Source organism: Salarias fasciatus, chromosome 10, assembly GCF_902148845.1.
Source record: "Salarias fasciatus chromosome 10, fSalaFa1.1, whole genome shotgun sequence".
Lineage (NCBI taxonomy): Eukaryota > Metazoa > Chordata > Actinopteri > Blenniiformes > Blenniidae > Salarias > Salarias fasciatus.
In genome coordinates, this window is record NC_043754.1 from 5060319 (window position 1) to 5074614 (window position 14296).

A 14296-nucleotide genomic window follows, 5' to 3' on the forward strand; every position below is an offset into this window, starting at 1 on the left:
ATGTGTACTGTATACACATACACACACACACATCCACACACACACATACACACACACACACACACACACACATCTCCGCATGCAAACCATCACACATGGACACACAAGATGTATATGCACATGTAGACGGTAATAAAGATGACTGAAAGAACCAGATTTATCATTACAGAGTGAACTTCATGATACATTTCCATGTGTTTCAGCTCGTTTGGACACTTGAGCGTTTGTGTGCAGCAGCCCTGCAGTTGGGCAGTGCTTTATATAGGGGTCACAGTGAAGGGAGGATGGTGCAGTAAGGAGGACCCAATGAGACAGGAACTGCCGGAGTAGTGAGTTAAACTCATATTTATTTTCCATAAAACAGAACTTACAATCCTAGAATGTCTACAGAACCACAACTGCCCATTCTGACCCCAGAGCACCAGGTGAGTGCAGTCACACCCTCAGGCACAGGTGAAGCACATCAGGACGGGAAACAGCAATCAGACAAGAGGAGAGGAGCCACAGAGCCTGAAACCAGAGACACAGTCAGGCTACGTTCACACTGCAGGTCTCGATGCTCAGTTCCCATTTCTTGCTGAGATCTGATGTTTTTTCCATGATCATTCACGGTACATTTTAAATGCGAGCTCCATTCCACTGCGATGAGAACGTGATACGACCAGACAGTGAACACATGCGCTTAAAAAAAAAAGCTTGATGCTACGCCGAGTGTGCTGTTTACAGGAGTAAATATGAATGCCACACAGCTCAGTGTGTGTTTGTCAATTTTCAAGTGGTGGTGCGAAAAGAACCGATAGAACTTTGAGAAAATGAAGAAGGAAAGAAGAAAGAGATTGAGAAAAAATAGACCACGGCTTCCTCTGTGCCTCGTCCATGACGTGTATGTCACATACATGTGACTTGACTGTTCGCATGGAAAAATATCAGATTCTCATTTGATTCAGTTGCACATGTGAACGATGCCTGGGTCTGGAGTTCACACGGTTACAAACAGATCAGATATGTGTCACTTATAAGCAGAAAATCAAAATTGGGTAACATTTGTCTGCAGTGTCAACACCACAAAAACACACAGGACAAGACAATTAGGATGCACCAAAACCAATAGCAGAATCTGAATTTGGGTCTGATAGTGCACAGAGAACACGTACTTGTAGAAGCACGATCCAGCGAGTGTAACGGGACGTCATGCGTCAGCAGAATCAGCAGCAGATACGCAAGATAGTGACAATAACGATATTGCCTTGTAAAACGAGTTGATTATCATCACTTCAAGAAGAGCACAAGCAAAGTTTATTCATGTGTTCTAACAGAGCGTAGCGAAACGCCAACAAGGCGAAGAATATGAGATATGATTTTCATTATAAATACATTTGATTGCGTTGTGCAGCGAGCTGTTGCTGTTTATTTATATTATTTCATGTATATTTTACTGCTGTCTCCACTTTAAGTTACTGTGTTGCTCTGAAGTTAGTTTCTCAGCGTGAAGCACTTTGGTCTCTCTCTGGGTCGTGTATAGGGCTGCAGAAATAAACTTTGATTGGTTGAATGATGAAGCCGTACGAGCTGAAGCTGCATTTTGAAACCTTTCACTTGGATTTCATTTTTTTACATGAAAACACATTTAAAGGTGCATTAAGGAGTTTGCACGTTTCATGCAAAACAACGGCCCCTGCAGGCCTTGGGCGTAACTGCAGCTTAGTGAAACACTCGTGCCTGTGGCTTGCGTCCATGTACGTGCACGGAAGAGGGGAACTCCTTCCTCACTCGTTTAGTAGCGCTCGAGTAAAATTTAAGTTTCTTTTGCCTGGTGGAGTCTGTGCTGGAGCTGTGGCAGCGCTAGAAGCCGGTCTTTTCTCACTTTCTGGAAGATCCATCCTCAATACTGCTCAGTTGTTGTTCGCTAAGCATCTGGTGGAGTAATGGCGGACAAAACGAAAGCTAAGCAAATTAGACCAGAGGGAGTGCGCATAACATCACATCCTCTCAAAATCTCCCCAAGAAATACAAATTGCCGGACCGGCACTGCAACTTTCAAGTTACAATTTAGCGCAGTAGCAGCAGTACTTGAAATGAATATGTCAGGGCACATTCTACACATCACATCACTGAATATTTGTAACATATTTACGGTGGAAAATAAGTATTTTTAAAGTTGAAAAACTCCTTAATGCACCTTTACGGTTCACCAGGCTGAAGTGAAGAGTTTGGGTTTAAAAATCAAAATACAGCATTTTGAACAACATGGGTTGCTTTACTGTTAAATCATAAAGCAGATTATTTCTTTGGTTTGGTGGCATGCTGTGATGTTTAATTAAATATTTCACTGTATTTATGTCAAATGCATTTAAAAAGATGAAGATTTTTCTTCATTTATATTCATAAAGGGTTTTGACAATAACTCAAGCCAGATCAGCGGAAAGGCTCTGTTATGCAAGAAATGGATTTATGAACCAAAATCAAGAAGAATGAAGAGCAACAGAAGAGCTACGCGACAAACATGGAGACAGCTGCAGACCGCTCATGTAACGATAAACTCAGGGACCTGCTATCTGTGGTTAATGTGAAGAGGGTGTCTTCATGGTAATGATGGCACTTATTGAGTAAACAGGAATTCAGAGAAATATCTGTATGTCAATATAACTTCATGTCTGCCTGAATAATTCACCTTGAATCCTGGGTAAACTAATAATCCAGTCACTGCACAGATATTTCACTGGACAAGTCGCTATGAATAAATACTCAAATAAATAGTGTCAGATCTCAGCAGTGCAGACCTGCAGCAGAGTGGAGTTTCTCACTGTGGTTTAATAATGTGGTAGTGCAGTTTTTTTTTCTTTTTTCACTAAGTCATCAGTCAAAGAAGCAGATCAACCCCACCGCTGTCTAAAAACTCCCACCATTCTCTTCATAACAAGGTAAAACATTTAAACCAGCAAATACACACATCTAATCTGGGTTTAGTAGGACGATGGTTGTTTTTAAGTTTCAAACATTATTTCTCACATGAATTAAATTAATCTAAGAGGGAAATATAGACAGAACTGACACAAACGCACACACAGTGCTGAGATTTCTCTTTAATCTCAATAAGTCAATAAGACGCTGGTGGAAGTTGGAGAACGTTACACAACAATCTCCAGGGTTTCACAGCACAGGGTGCATGAAAGGTAAAAGCCTAAAATAGCATGTGCTTGTCTTATGTGTGGATCAGTCACCATGTTGTGATCACAGAGGCGGAGATGCTCTCGTTGGTTTTGCTTGTAGCTATTTTTGTTGTGGAATGATGGTAGAAAAGCAACATTCAGGCTTATTTCATGATGTATATTCAAGAATTTTCCTAGCCGCTGGTCCGCTGGTCCACCCTGGACAGTTCTCCACCTTGTCTCGGAGCAAACACATCTACACAGATAACCATGCCCTCTCACTTTCACATGTAGAGGCAAGTCAGGGTTGCCAATTAACCTGACATGCATGTTTTTGGACTCTGGAAGGAAGCCTGAGTACCCGGAGGGAACCCATGCACACATGGGGAGAATGTGCAAACTCCACACAGAAAGGCCCCCGAGCCCCGGCCCTGCAGTGACTGGAGCTGCTGTACCAGGAGCCGGGTGACTCCGGCTACTGCACCTGCCAATCCCACCTGCAACCAGGACTGCACCTCGGAAGGAATCCAAGATTGCTTTGATGCACGCTACAGTATCTGATCTGAATCAACAGATCAACTCACTGGAGAAAAGCGCCAACCTGGCCAGTGATCGCTTCGCCGCACTGGAAGCTGCCTATGGGGAGCTGGTATCTAGCATTGCTAAGCTAAGGTTTTCAGACCTGGAGTCGCAGAGACGATGGAGGGACCCCACCCAACCACCTTTTTCTCCAACTTGCTGCAAACAGTGATTGATAATGAGGTCCTTCCTGCACCACAGTAGCTAGATCACACACAGGTTCCCAATTTCAAGTCCTAGCAGCTCAGCATTCCTGCGTTCCTGTTCCCAGTGGTGGGGCAAGAGTCCTTGGGCGCTCCAAGCAAAAGAATTCATCGGGCCCCCACCCCATCCGTGCGCACCGTAAAAAAAAAAAAAAGTTTTTTGCACACAATTTTTGGGACATTTGATATGTATTAGAGTTGGGCAACGATTAAATTACTTAATCGTGAGTAATTGCACCCCAGTCCTGGAGTTAATCGCGATTAATCCACCTCGATTGTTGTTGTGGGAATTCTTTTATTGAAATGAAGAATTTCTGAGAAATCTAAAATGTGTAAAGGTGGTTTATTGTAGAATCTCTCTCTCTCTCTCTCGAGGATAAGGAAAGGATAAGGAAAGTGCCCTTTTTGGTTCTCTTCCTCATCTTCCCCAGTCGATGGTCAGATCAGATACTTATACAACCAGCTGATAACAACGGAGCCATCGAGTCTGAGCAAAGCATAACAAACACTCCAGCAAGGATGGAGTAAAGAACAAGAGCGAGGTAATCCAGAGAGAGAGGGATAATGATAAAGTCCTAAATGAAATATTGCAATAAAATTAAATGTGTACAGGAAAATCATATTTTCCTCAACGTATCACTGTTGCATTGTGCAGCTGGATTAACTTGTATTTACAGAGAACCAGTAGGAAGGACACAATGGTTTTGTGGAGAAAAGTAAAACAGAATTCAAGCGTATTTATATCCACAGTGTGTCTGCTGTCCAGGGAGGCAAACCATGAATGTGACAACACCTGCAGACATGTGAATCTACTGGGACTTGTATCACATACTGTATCTGGTTATCAGAGCAAACCGACCTCTACTGATGAGAGGCCAAGATGAAGGATCCTGAAGAGCCAAATCATTGGAGCTGTGTGTGTGCTGGGGAAAGTCAGTAAGTGTGTGAGTGGGAATGAGTATGCTAAATATCATCAACAAGATCTTTTGCAGGTAAGTCGAAAACCTGTATTTGAAGTCGCCTCAGTTGTCTGTCCATCATAAGAAGCCAAGTCCCGGTTATTACAGTCAGGACATGGGAGCAAGTCTCAGAAATGTCGATCTGTATCAGATCCACTGAACAGTTTACAGCTATGTGATCAGAAGACTCAGCAGAGGAATCAGACCGAAAGAACAGAAGAAAGAACAGAGACAAAGGGCCGTTATGATTGGATCGGAGCAGTTCGTGCTTCTAGCAGTCCCTGCCACCGCTGGCCGATTGAAAACCAAGTCCAGAAATGAAAGGTGGGTGAAGAAGTGGAGGCCTGGACATCATCACAGAGTTTCACTGAGTCTCATAGTACACGTGTGATAACGTGCACTATATCCCTGCGCCGTATTTGCCTCTGTGGATAAACCGCGGTTATCCTTTCATCTTGCTCTGACCTTCATTGAACCATGATCTTCAGCTCATAATGAAAAAGATTTCATTTCACCCACCTAAAGACCAAACATCCAGAACAATCGCCCTTTTCTTCTGTTATGTCATCCATCCATCCATCCATCCATCCATCCATCCATCCATTATCAGTCCATAAGCTGCTTCATCCAATAGATCTATAGAGCTATAGACCATATAAGTTCAAGAGTTTGTGACTGGTGAGCCTATTTCCTCCCACAGACAGCGATATTGTTCTTTCCTTTAGTTTCAGATTGTACAGTAAACACCTTGTGGACAGGATGAGTGATGATACATCGATGTCGTTTGTCCAAGTGATGGTGAATTCAGAAACTGGAAAGTAATAAGTAGTGAAGTTACTTTCAAGTGCAGTTACTAGTTAAGTAGTCTCATTTACCAAAGTAATGAGTAACTAATTACTCTTTTTGCTGGTGATGAAGGTTACAGCCAAAAAATATCATTGCAATTGCACATGGCATGGTATGGACTATCCTAATGCAGCAACATCTGAAAATGTGACATTTCAACTGCTATACCAACATTTCCAAACAAAGGAATAAAGTGTATTATTAACATTAAAATTAGCACAAAATCCCTCATTAACACAAAATACTTTAAGTTGATAAACGATCAGTTGTATAATGCGTATAATATTTATCTAATATTTATATTCATATTATTTACCTCAGTAGTTACAGTCGGATTGTGGACGTCCTGCTTGGAATCACCCTCACTGTCAGTTTAATCATTGCTATCAAGTGAAGCATCCAGTGCTGTCTCTGTCTGCTGACCGGCTCTTCGGAGTTGAATCTCTGACCACAGCCACTGTGTCCACCTCCATTTCTCTGGTGGCGCAGTCATCTTGGAAATTTTGGGCCAGATATTGCACTTTTGCCTGAACTGTGAACTTTTCCTCAGATATAAGAAATTTTAGCTTTCCTGGATCCAGCGTAGCGACAAGCGTTTGCTCCGGGAGTCATCTGTCACTGTGACGTCTGAGGACCAACCAGTCGTGATTTCCTGTCCTGCTGCAGTTTGGAAGGCTTTCTCAGATGTTGACTCAAAGACATTCTGGGTGGATTTTAAAAGCCCTCTGACTGTAGGGGAAAGGCAGAGACAGCGACACAACTCTCCCCACCTAAAAACACAGTGGCACAGTCAAAGGGATTCAGCGCTCCACTGAGGTCTTCCAGCATGAGCCACAGCTCCGGCTTTAGGTCCAAGCTTTGTTTGGCTCTTTGAGTGATCCGTAGTAGCAGTAGCAGTGATGGGCCATCAGACTGAAGACTTCCTGTTTTACTCCCTTATCCAAGAAAACCAAAGATAACACACAGCCGGGACAAACATCTTAAAATGGCCTATAAATGAAAAATACGTAACAGTGATTAGTCGACAATGAAAAATATATATTCTTATTTTTTTTTTTGTTGGCGTTGTCGATGACTTCGAGTCATCGTCCCAGCCCTCCCCTACTGCAAAGAAATTACTGCAATTTCGTAGACTGATCAACTTAGTGAAGCATCAATTAGAGTTACTTCACCCAACACATTTTCCCAGCTTTAACAAAAACAGACAAAATGTTGCTGGTTTTCTTTTTTTTGACAATGAACACTTGCTCATGGACGTTGGAATGTGACTGTAGGTCAAAGGCAGGGTGTACATACTCAAAAATCAGTTGTTTCTGGACTGTATGAGGAAATTGGAGAACCCAGAGGGAGAAAAAAACACATAGGAGAACATGCAAGCTTCACACTGACCCACATACGTCTCATCATATACTTTAGATATGTTTAAGAGTTTCTCTATAGGATTAATAAAGTATTTCTACTCTGTTTAATTCTGTGATAGAGATGAATATTACACCACCATTTCTTAGTAGAACATGCTCGTGATCTGAGGCTGCTTTTCAGTAAGATATCATTTCCACCTAATCTTGAACATTACATTTCAATTACATTGATTTTCAGGTATGTGATTTTATGGGGAAAAAAAAGCTTTTTTCTTTTTTTGTGAAGATCAACTGTTGAAGGAACCGTCACTCTCCATCTCCTCACTTGGTCGACCTCTTGCTTCACAGTCAACTGGTGACGATCATCTCTGCTGAGGACGAAATCGGATTCGATAAAAGGAGTGAAAACATTGCGATGCCAATAGGGACAAACACAAACACAAACACAGACCGTCTTCTCCTGAAATCCCGGTGCTCCAGTTCTGCGCCGCCTCTGTGTTTATTACTTTACATTTTCAGAATGATTTTTCCCAGCGTGGCCTGAGGCAGCTTCATTCATCTGGGGCTGATCAGACACAGAAATCCAGCGCGGCCTCGCCTTTCTTTATGACAGCTGTTATTAAGCGCCCAGTGTGGCAGCAAGTAAATCTCTGTCACCGGCTTAATTTGTTGTGGACTTCAGAGGTGCGTGGCAGATATAGTTGTCATGCTGAGTAATACGCCTTCCCGCTAAACCCCCCACGTTCTGTGATATAACACCGTGGAAGCAATTTAGCAGGCGAGACGCTCAAAGCTCCTGGAGACGCTTCCGGACGACGGGTCGGAAAGTTTTCAATTAATAAACACCGTCCCGAAATTCACACACTGGAGATTTAGGGAGGGGCTGCTGAAAAGCCGTTTGTGGAAGCAGTGACATTTTAAATTTACACTCAGTTCATTAGAAGGCAGATTCAAACTGATGGATTTGTTCCACTTAGAATGTTAAACACACGTTTGAGTAAACCGCAGCGTGTCCCAGCTTTCGCATCATCCTGATTACTGGTTGTCTTTGACAGATCTGCTTAGATTTTATATTTAATGAGATTCGTCACATCTGTGGCTGTGTCCATTCTTCTAGGCTTCAACTGGATGTTGAAGCAAATGTCACCAAGCAACACTCGATTTTCTTTAAGATTCCCTTTTTTTACAGCCTTTGCTGCAGATCATAAACTTTGCTCAATTTGACATCGGTTCATTTTCTTCCTGAGGGGTGATGATCTGACTGGACTGAGGCCTCGGTTACATGACAAGGTTTTCAAGTAAAAAAGGGAAAACTTTCATTGCGTTTTGGATCTTCGTCTACAAGACAAGTCACTGAAAATGCAACTTTCTGAAAATGGCTCCCTCGGTAGAACTTTTTGAAAATTCCAGAGTTTAAATCACTGCAGTCCATGTGTTAACATGGGACTTTTTTATTCCTCTATAAATCCAAATAAAGCCTAATTCCATCTAAAATGACCTGAAAACTTTCTTCAGAATTAAGTTTGAATCCAAATAGACGGATGGGTTTATTCTCCTTTGGAAGCGGAATTATATGCTAAGTGGGCGACTTCATTCTGGTCGTTCTGCTCAGTCGTGACGACGCTGTCCCGCCTGTTCCCCCTGCGGCCAGATGGGGGCGCTCGGGGCCCATTTTGTCCTTGGTTCTTGCCCTGTCTCACCTGCTTCCAGGGCCGGCTCTAGGCATAGGCGAACTAGGCGGCCGCCTAGGGCGCCACGTCCCGAGGGGGGCGCAGCGGTCGTACAAGGGGCGCCACGACGCTCTGTGTTACGTGTGCCCCGCTGCGCAGCGGTCCGACGCACCGCGCTCCTCGTCCTCGGCGCTGCCCGGCACTGATCGGTATCGGTATTGTTCGGCACCGCTCCTCAGCGCGCGCGCACCCCCCCCCCCCCCCCCCCCCCGCTCAACAAATGTCGGGACCGCTCGAAAAACACGCTCCCAAGGGGCGCTCGTCTCAGGCTCGCCTAGGGCGCCTCTGAAGCCCGGGCCGGCCCTGCCTGCTTCTGTCTGCTCCTCTTGTTCTCCTGCCTCGTTATCACCCTAATGTGCCTCACCTGTGTCGACCCTATTTAAGTCTGCTTCCCTCACTTGTCCTTGTCGGTTCGTTTTTGGGTCTGTCTGCGTGCTTCTGTGTCCTTGCCTGCATGTCGGCTCAGCTCAGCATTCCCGTATTCCTGCGTTCCTGAATCCTGCGTTCCTGTTTCCTGCAAAAAAAAAGAGTTTTGAACTCCACCTGGCTGCCTGCGTGTGGGTCCTTCCACCTGCACCCGTGACAGACGCAATATTCCAAGATGGCGGTCTGCGGTTCGACTCGTACAGAGACGATTTATTTAGCAGCAGTTTTAGAAGAATTGGATAGAACAAAATGAGTGAACGGCGCTTAACAACGCAGGCTTTTTCAAAGCTGGAGCGTCAAAGTTAATCGAGAAAAAAAGACGAGAAAAACGCTGTTTACTTCCTGGACACGTCAGTACGTCACAGCCTCCCCCTGTCCAATCAGAACGCTTCACAGACCCTAGCTTGAGAGACAATTTGCTCCTTTGTTTTTCCCATGTAATCACGATGCTCATGAATATAATTCTGAATTACTTAATTCAGAATAAATCAATTCTGAATTAAAAACACTAATGTAACTCCACTCATTACTTCAAAACACAAAAATGTCTGAGGTTTAGGACTTGATCTTTGCCTTGTGTAAAAAGTCACCGGCTCAACTACCCCTTCTACCCAACGGTGTCCCTTCATGAACGAGCACCCCTTCATCCATACTGAAGAACAAATTCCACTTCACACGGGCCTGTGACGGTTCAAACTTCAAGGTGCAAATATAACCAAGACTTCTTTTTGTGATGGAAACAACATTGCCCACGTTGGAGAGACTCTGTCAAAACTGACTATTATGACACTTTTCTTTCTTTTTTCCTTTAAAGAAGACTCAGTCAGCAACGCCTCCTTCTTAAGGCAAGCACACCTGCTCAACAAGTGAAAGAAATCAAGCTTTACATCACAAAAGGTATTTTATCCTTCTGCCCTCAAGCTCAGTTTAATAACGTTCTGTCCAGAAGGATTGTGTGACATGGATTCAGACAGAAGATAATCTCAGGCTGTACGTAGTGACCATCGACCATCGGCCATCCTTGAAAGTGTCCCGTTCTCCAAGACCAGACTTTAAACCAAGATCAAAGATAAGAAGGCAGAAAGCAGACTTTATTGATCTCCTTGACGAAAGTCCTGTTTCTGGATTTACTCCTTATGTTTGCAGGATGTGGTGGGCTGCCACCTGAAGCGGCTCTGTTGAGATGGTGGGAGGGTCAGAGGTCTTGCTCTGGGAGGGGTCATAGTGGTGACCTGTCCACTGTAGGAGTCGACCCTGCAAACCATGTTAACCATGGCTGTCTTTCATTGCAGATGGTTTAAACAAACAACGTACAGTCACCTTCCAACTTGGAGAGGCTGCAGACCAGATCCTTTCAGTAAGACCAAAGTCAAGAATAAAACCAAATGAAGGAGGGTTGTTCAGTAAATATATCCGGGGTGTCAAACATGAAGCCCGTGGGCCAAAACCAGGCTCCAATCTGGCCCAACAAACCATAGAAAATATTGAAAAAAAATTAATTAAAAAATATATATATTAAGAGCAGCAGACATAACACAACACTGAAACCTGAGCTGAGATATCATTAATGCTACCATGAAAGAAAGCTAACTAGCATTAGCCTCACAGTCATGTTGTCAGGGTGAGATTGTGAAAACATGCATAATACAACAGCTAAAAGAGATTTCTTTTGAGACATTTTGCTCTCTTTTGCAGAAGAATGTGTCAATATTGGTTTTTTGTTGAAGTTGGAGTAATTTTTCATAGTAACTGATTTTTGTGAAAATATTTTCATCATATACACTCTGTGCCACAACAAAGAGAAACTTTAAAACTTAAATTTAAAGACAGTTTTCCCAGTTCGGCCCTCTCAAGATGAAGCTGTGCTGCGACCACTGAACTAAATGTCTTTGATTTATATATAATGGCTTTAAATCTCTTTCATGACTTGATCTCACCTTCTCAGGTTTGCTCTTTGAACTAAACTTTAACATTTAGGTCATGAAGAAGGAGAAAGTCTTCGTTGAAGTGATTTCTCTGCATTAAACCATCTTTATGTGGTGAACCATGTGAGGCGCAGTGAGCTGCTATTGCTCAGGGGACCCTGGTGCAGAGGGATTTCATCTCCCAAGCCCCAATTTATTGGATGTATTTCATTTTATTATATTATATTTAGGGATATGACTTCTCTATTAGCATAAATTTGCAGAATTACTCGCTGCTTCCTGAAGCGAGAGGTTCGATGCAGGTGCATTGAGCCGGTTGGTAGAATCACGTAAACTCTAACAGTAAGAGATTAGAAACTGTTGTTCTGTTCTTGTTCAAGCATCTCTGTTCCTCAAAACCCCAACAGAGACGTTCACCTCAATGACTGGACTTGGAAAAGGTTGAGATATTGAACAACACAGCGCTGCCCCCTGCTGGTGCGGAGTGTAACTCCTCAGTGGAGAAAGCACGGCGGTGACCTGTGGGCGTCTCCATGGCTGCTCCTCCTCCTCCTTCCTCTTCCTCTGGGGTCTCCGCTCCACCGGCACCCACCAGCCACTCGTCAAAACGTTGGGGAACAGCCATTTTATTAATCAAATTTGGAACCTTTGTGTTAGTTTCTCTTTATTCCAGTGCCACCATGGTGAACACTCATGTTAAAAATAAAAAGTGACATTTATTCTTGTTAAAACGTAGAATCATAATGAAGACAGTTAATCATAGAAACTAATCATAGAAACTGACATTATGACCTCACAGCATTTTGGATCAAACTCTTCTCCCTTCAGGCTAAAGAAACAGAACGGAAACGGGCCAGGGCAGACAGGAAGAAAAAACCAAAAGAAAGAAGAAAAAAACAGATTCTTACGTATATCCACACTTTTTTTTCAGATATTTCCTATAGACATTATAGGTTTGGTTTGATGGGGGAACTCTGCTGGATTGTCTCAAGTTTTTTTTTTGTATTTTTTTTTTCCTTTTTTTTTCCCTGTAGAGGAGCATCACTGCAATGCAGCAACAGTAAATCTACTGAGGAGAGCGAGAGCCCTGAAGACTCTACCTAGTGCACTGAGAGTTCGGAGGGGGGGGGAAAAAAAATCTATCTGGACACACTTGAGTTGGGCGCTGTTGTGAAGTGCAAAAACCGTTAGTTCTCTAAACCCTCCCTGTTCTAGCTAACGTCATTTACCACCCCGGCAAACAAGCAAGTGGTAAACTACACCTGAATACACAAGCTGGAGTGCGTCCGGCCCTGTAAGTATACTCACAACATAGTTATTTTTCATCAGTACAGTACAGTATAGAGCAATAGTTTTCATATACTTTTTCATATCTTTTTTTTTTTTCATATTGCACCATCAGAGAATGGGACACAGAGAAAAAGATCAACAGAGACTCCATTTCCTAATTAAAACGAGATATGTGCAAACATGACTAAGGACTTTATTAACCAAATCAATTCTTCCCTGTAATATCCACAAATAAAAGTGATTTCTCTTTTTATATATATATTTATAGTAATAAGAATAATAAATCTTCACATTGGATCATTTCATAGTGTGACAAAATGCTTGCCTGGGCCGTCCAGCCACGGTCGTAATCCTCATCGTCTTTTTAATTGGTCAGTCCCCATGCATCCATAGGAAATAGATTTTTTTTTTTTTCTTCAAAAAAAGTAACAATTTTGAGAGCAGCTGAAAAGTTTGGACTGGTGTCAATTGCTTTCGTTCCAAGATTTCTCCCAAGTTTCATTCAGTGTTTTCAGAAGGATATTCCATAGGAAAAAAATGACTCCAAATCGTCATCTTCCACTCCAGACAAAAAAAAAAAAAAAAAGGAAAAAACTTAAAAAAGAGCAAACAAACTGAAAAGAAACTCAAATAAAAGAAAAGTCCAGATTCCTATGAAAACATTGCAGTTATAGTGATAAGAGATCATTTGGTAATCAATAATTAATGATCATTAATAGCTGACAACTAACAATTAATAATCACCGATTAATTAGAAAGAATGAACAAGAATAAATAAATGCTCCCTCGTTACTCAATTAGTTTGGCAAAGCTCCGGCTGGAGTCGTTTCCGATGAGTGAATTTCTTTTTCTTTTTTTTTCTTCTCAAGTGAAACAAATAAAAAAATCAACAGAATACAAAGAAGAAGTCAAAGAAAAAAGTCTAAAATAAATAAAAGGAGATTAGTAAAAGTGACCCCGTCCATGGAGGGAGGGGACGTATATACAGAACTGCGTGGTGAAAGTCAGTTTACTGCACTTGAGTGTTAAGTCCAGTGTTAGAGTGAGTTCTAGTCCCGCCCCAGGTGCCCCTGCTGTTATACCAGCGTGTAGGACTTTGCGTAGGGGTTGCTGCTCTGTTTCAGGTGTCCTCTGGAGTCCAGCAGGGACTCCTGGGAGGTGCTGAGCTTGGCGGCCTGGGCCAGCTCCGAGCCCTCTCTGTGTGGGAGCGTGGCGGCCGAGCCGGGCTGCCACTGCGCCACTGGGTCCCTGCTGGCCTGAGGGGCCTCCGTGGGCGTGGGCGGCGCCATGCGGGACGGCCGCTTCAGCGAGCGGCTCTTCTGGGGCTCCAGGCACGCCTGGCCCATGGCCGCCCTCTCCCCGCTGGCCGTCCCCCTGGACGACCCCGAGCAGGACATGCCTCGGTTTAGCAGGAAGTCCATGCGCAGGTACGGGGGAAGATGGACCAGCTCGCCACCTGCAGGAAAAAAACACAACAACGATCAAACATCACCTTTTAGTTTGGGAAATTTCAAACACCGGAGGTTCCACCTGTGTCCTCCAACACCGGAGGACACAGTCTCTGCTTTCAAGAGTCTCTACGTTCAAGGCTCAAGACCTTTCTATTGAGTAAAGCTAACAGTGTGAGCTGCTTCAGGACACTCTGGACCGTTTTCTCAGCGCGGCTGCTGGAGGTTTAGACCGCTGGACGACCGACACTGAGCTTCTTTTCTTTCTCACTCAGCATGCTTCATTATTAGGATTCCAATCCCCTACTGACGAGGGTCTGTGTCCCTGCCCGAACCAGGCTTTGCTTTGGTGAATTAAAATCTTTGACACATCGTAAGGT

At 43.4% G+C, this 14296-nt stretch overlaps 1 protein-coding gene across 4 annotated transcripts in view; it reads right to left on the reverse strand.

The window, feature by feature from the left end:
• Positions 1-12102: 12102 nt before the first annotated feature.
• dscama (Down syndrome cell adhesion molecule a) overlaps positions 12103-14296 on the reverse strand; it is a 103986-nt gene continuing 101792 nt past the window's right edge. For all 4 annotated transcript variants that reach the window (XM_030101609.1, XM_030101610.1, XM_030101608.1 and 1 more), the window contains one exon: positions 12103-13924. In XM_030101609.1, coding sequence (XP_029957469.1) covers positions 13545-13924 — 380 coding nt within the window. In that variant the 3' untranslated portion in view covers positions 12103-13544. The remainder of the gene's footprint in view (positions 13925-14296) is intronic.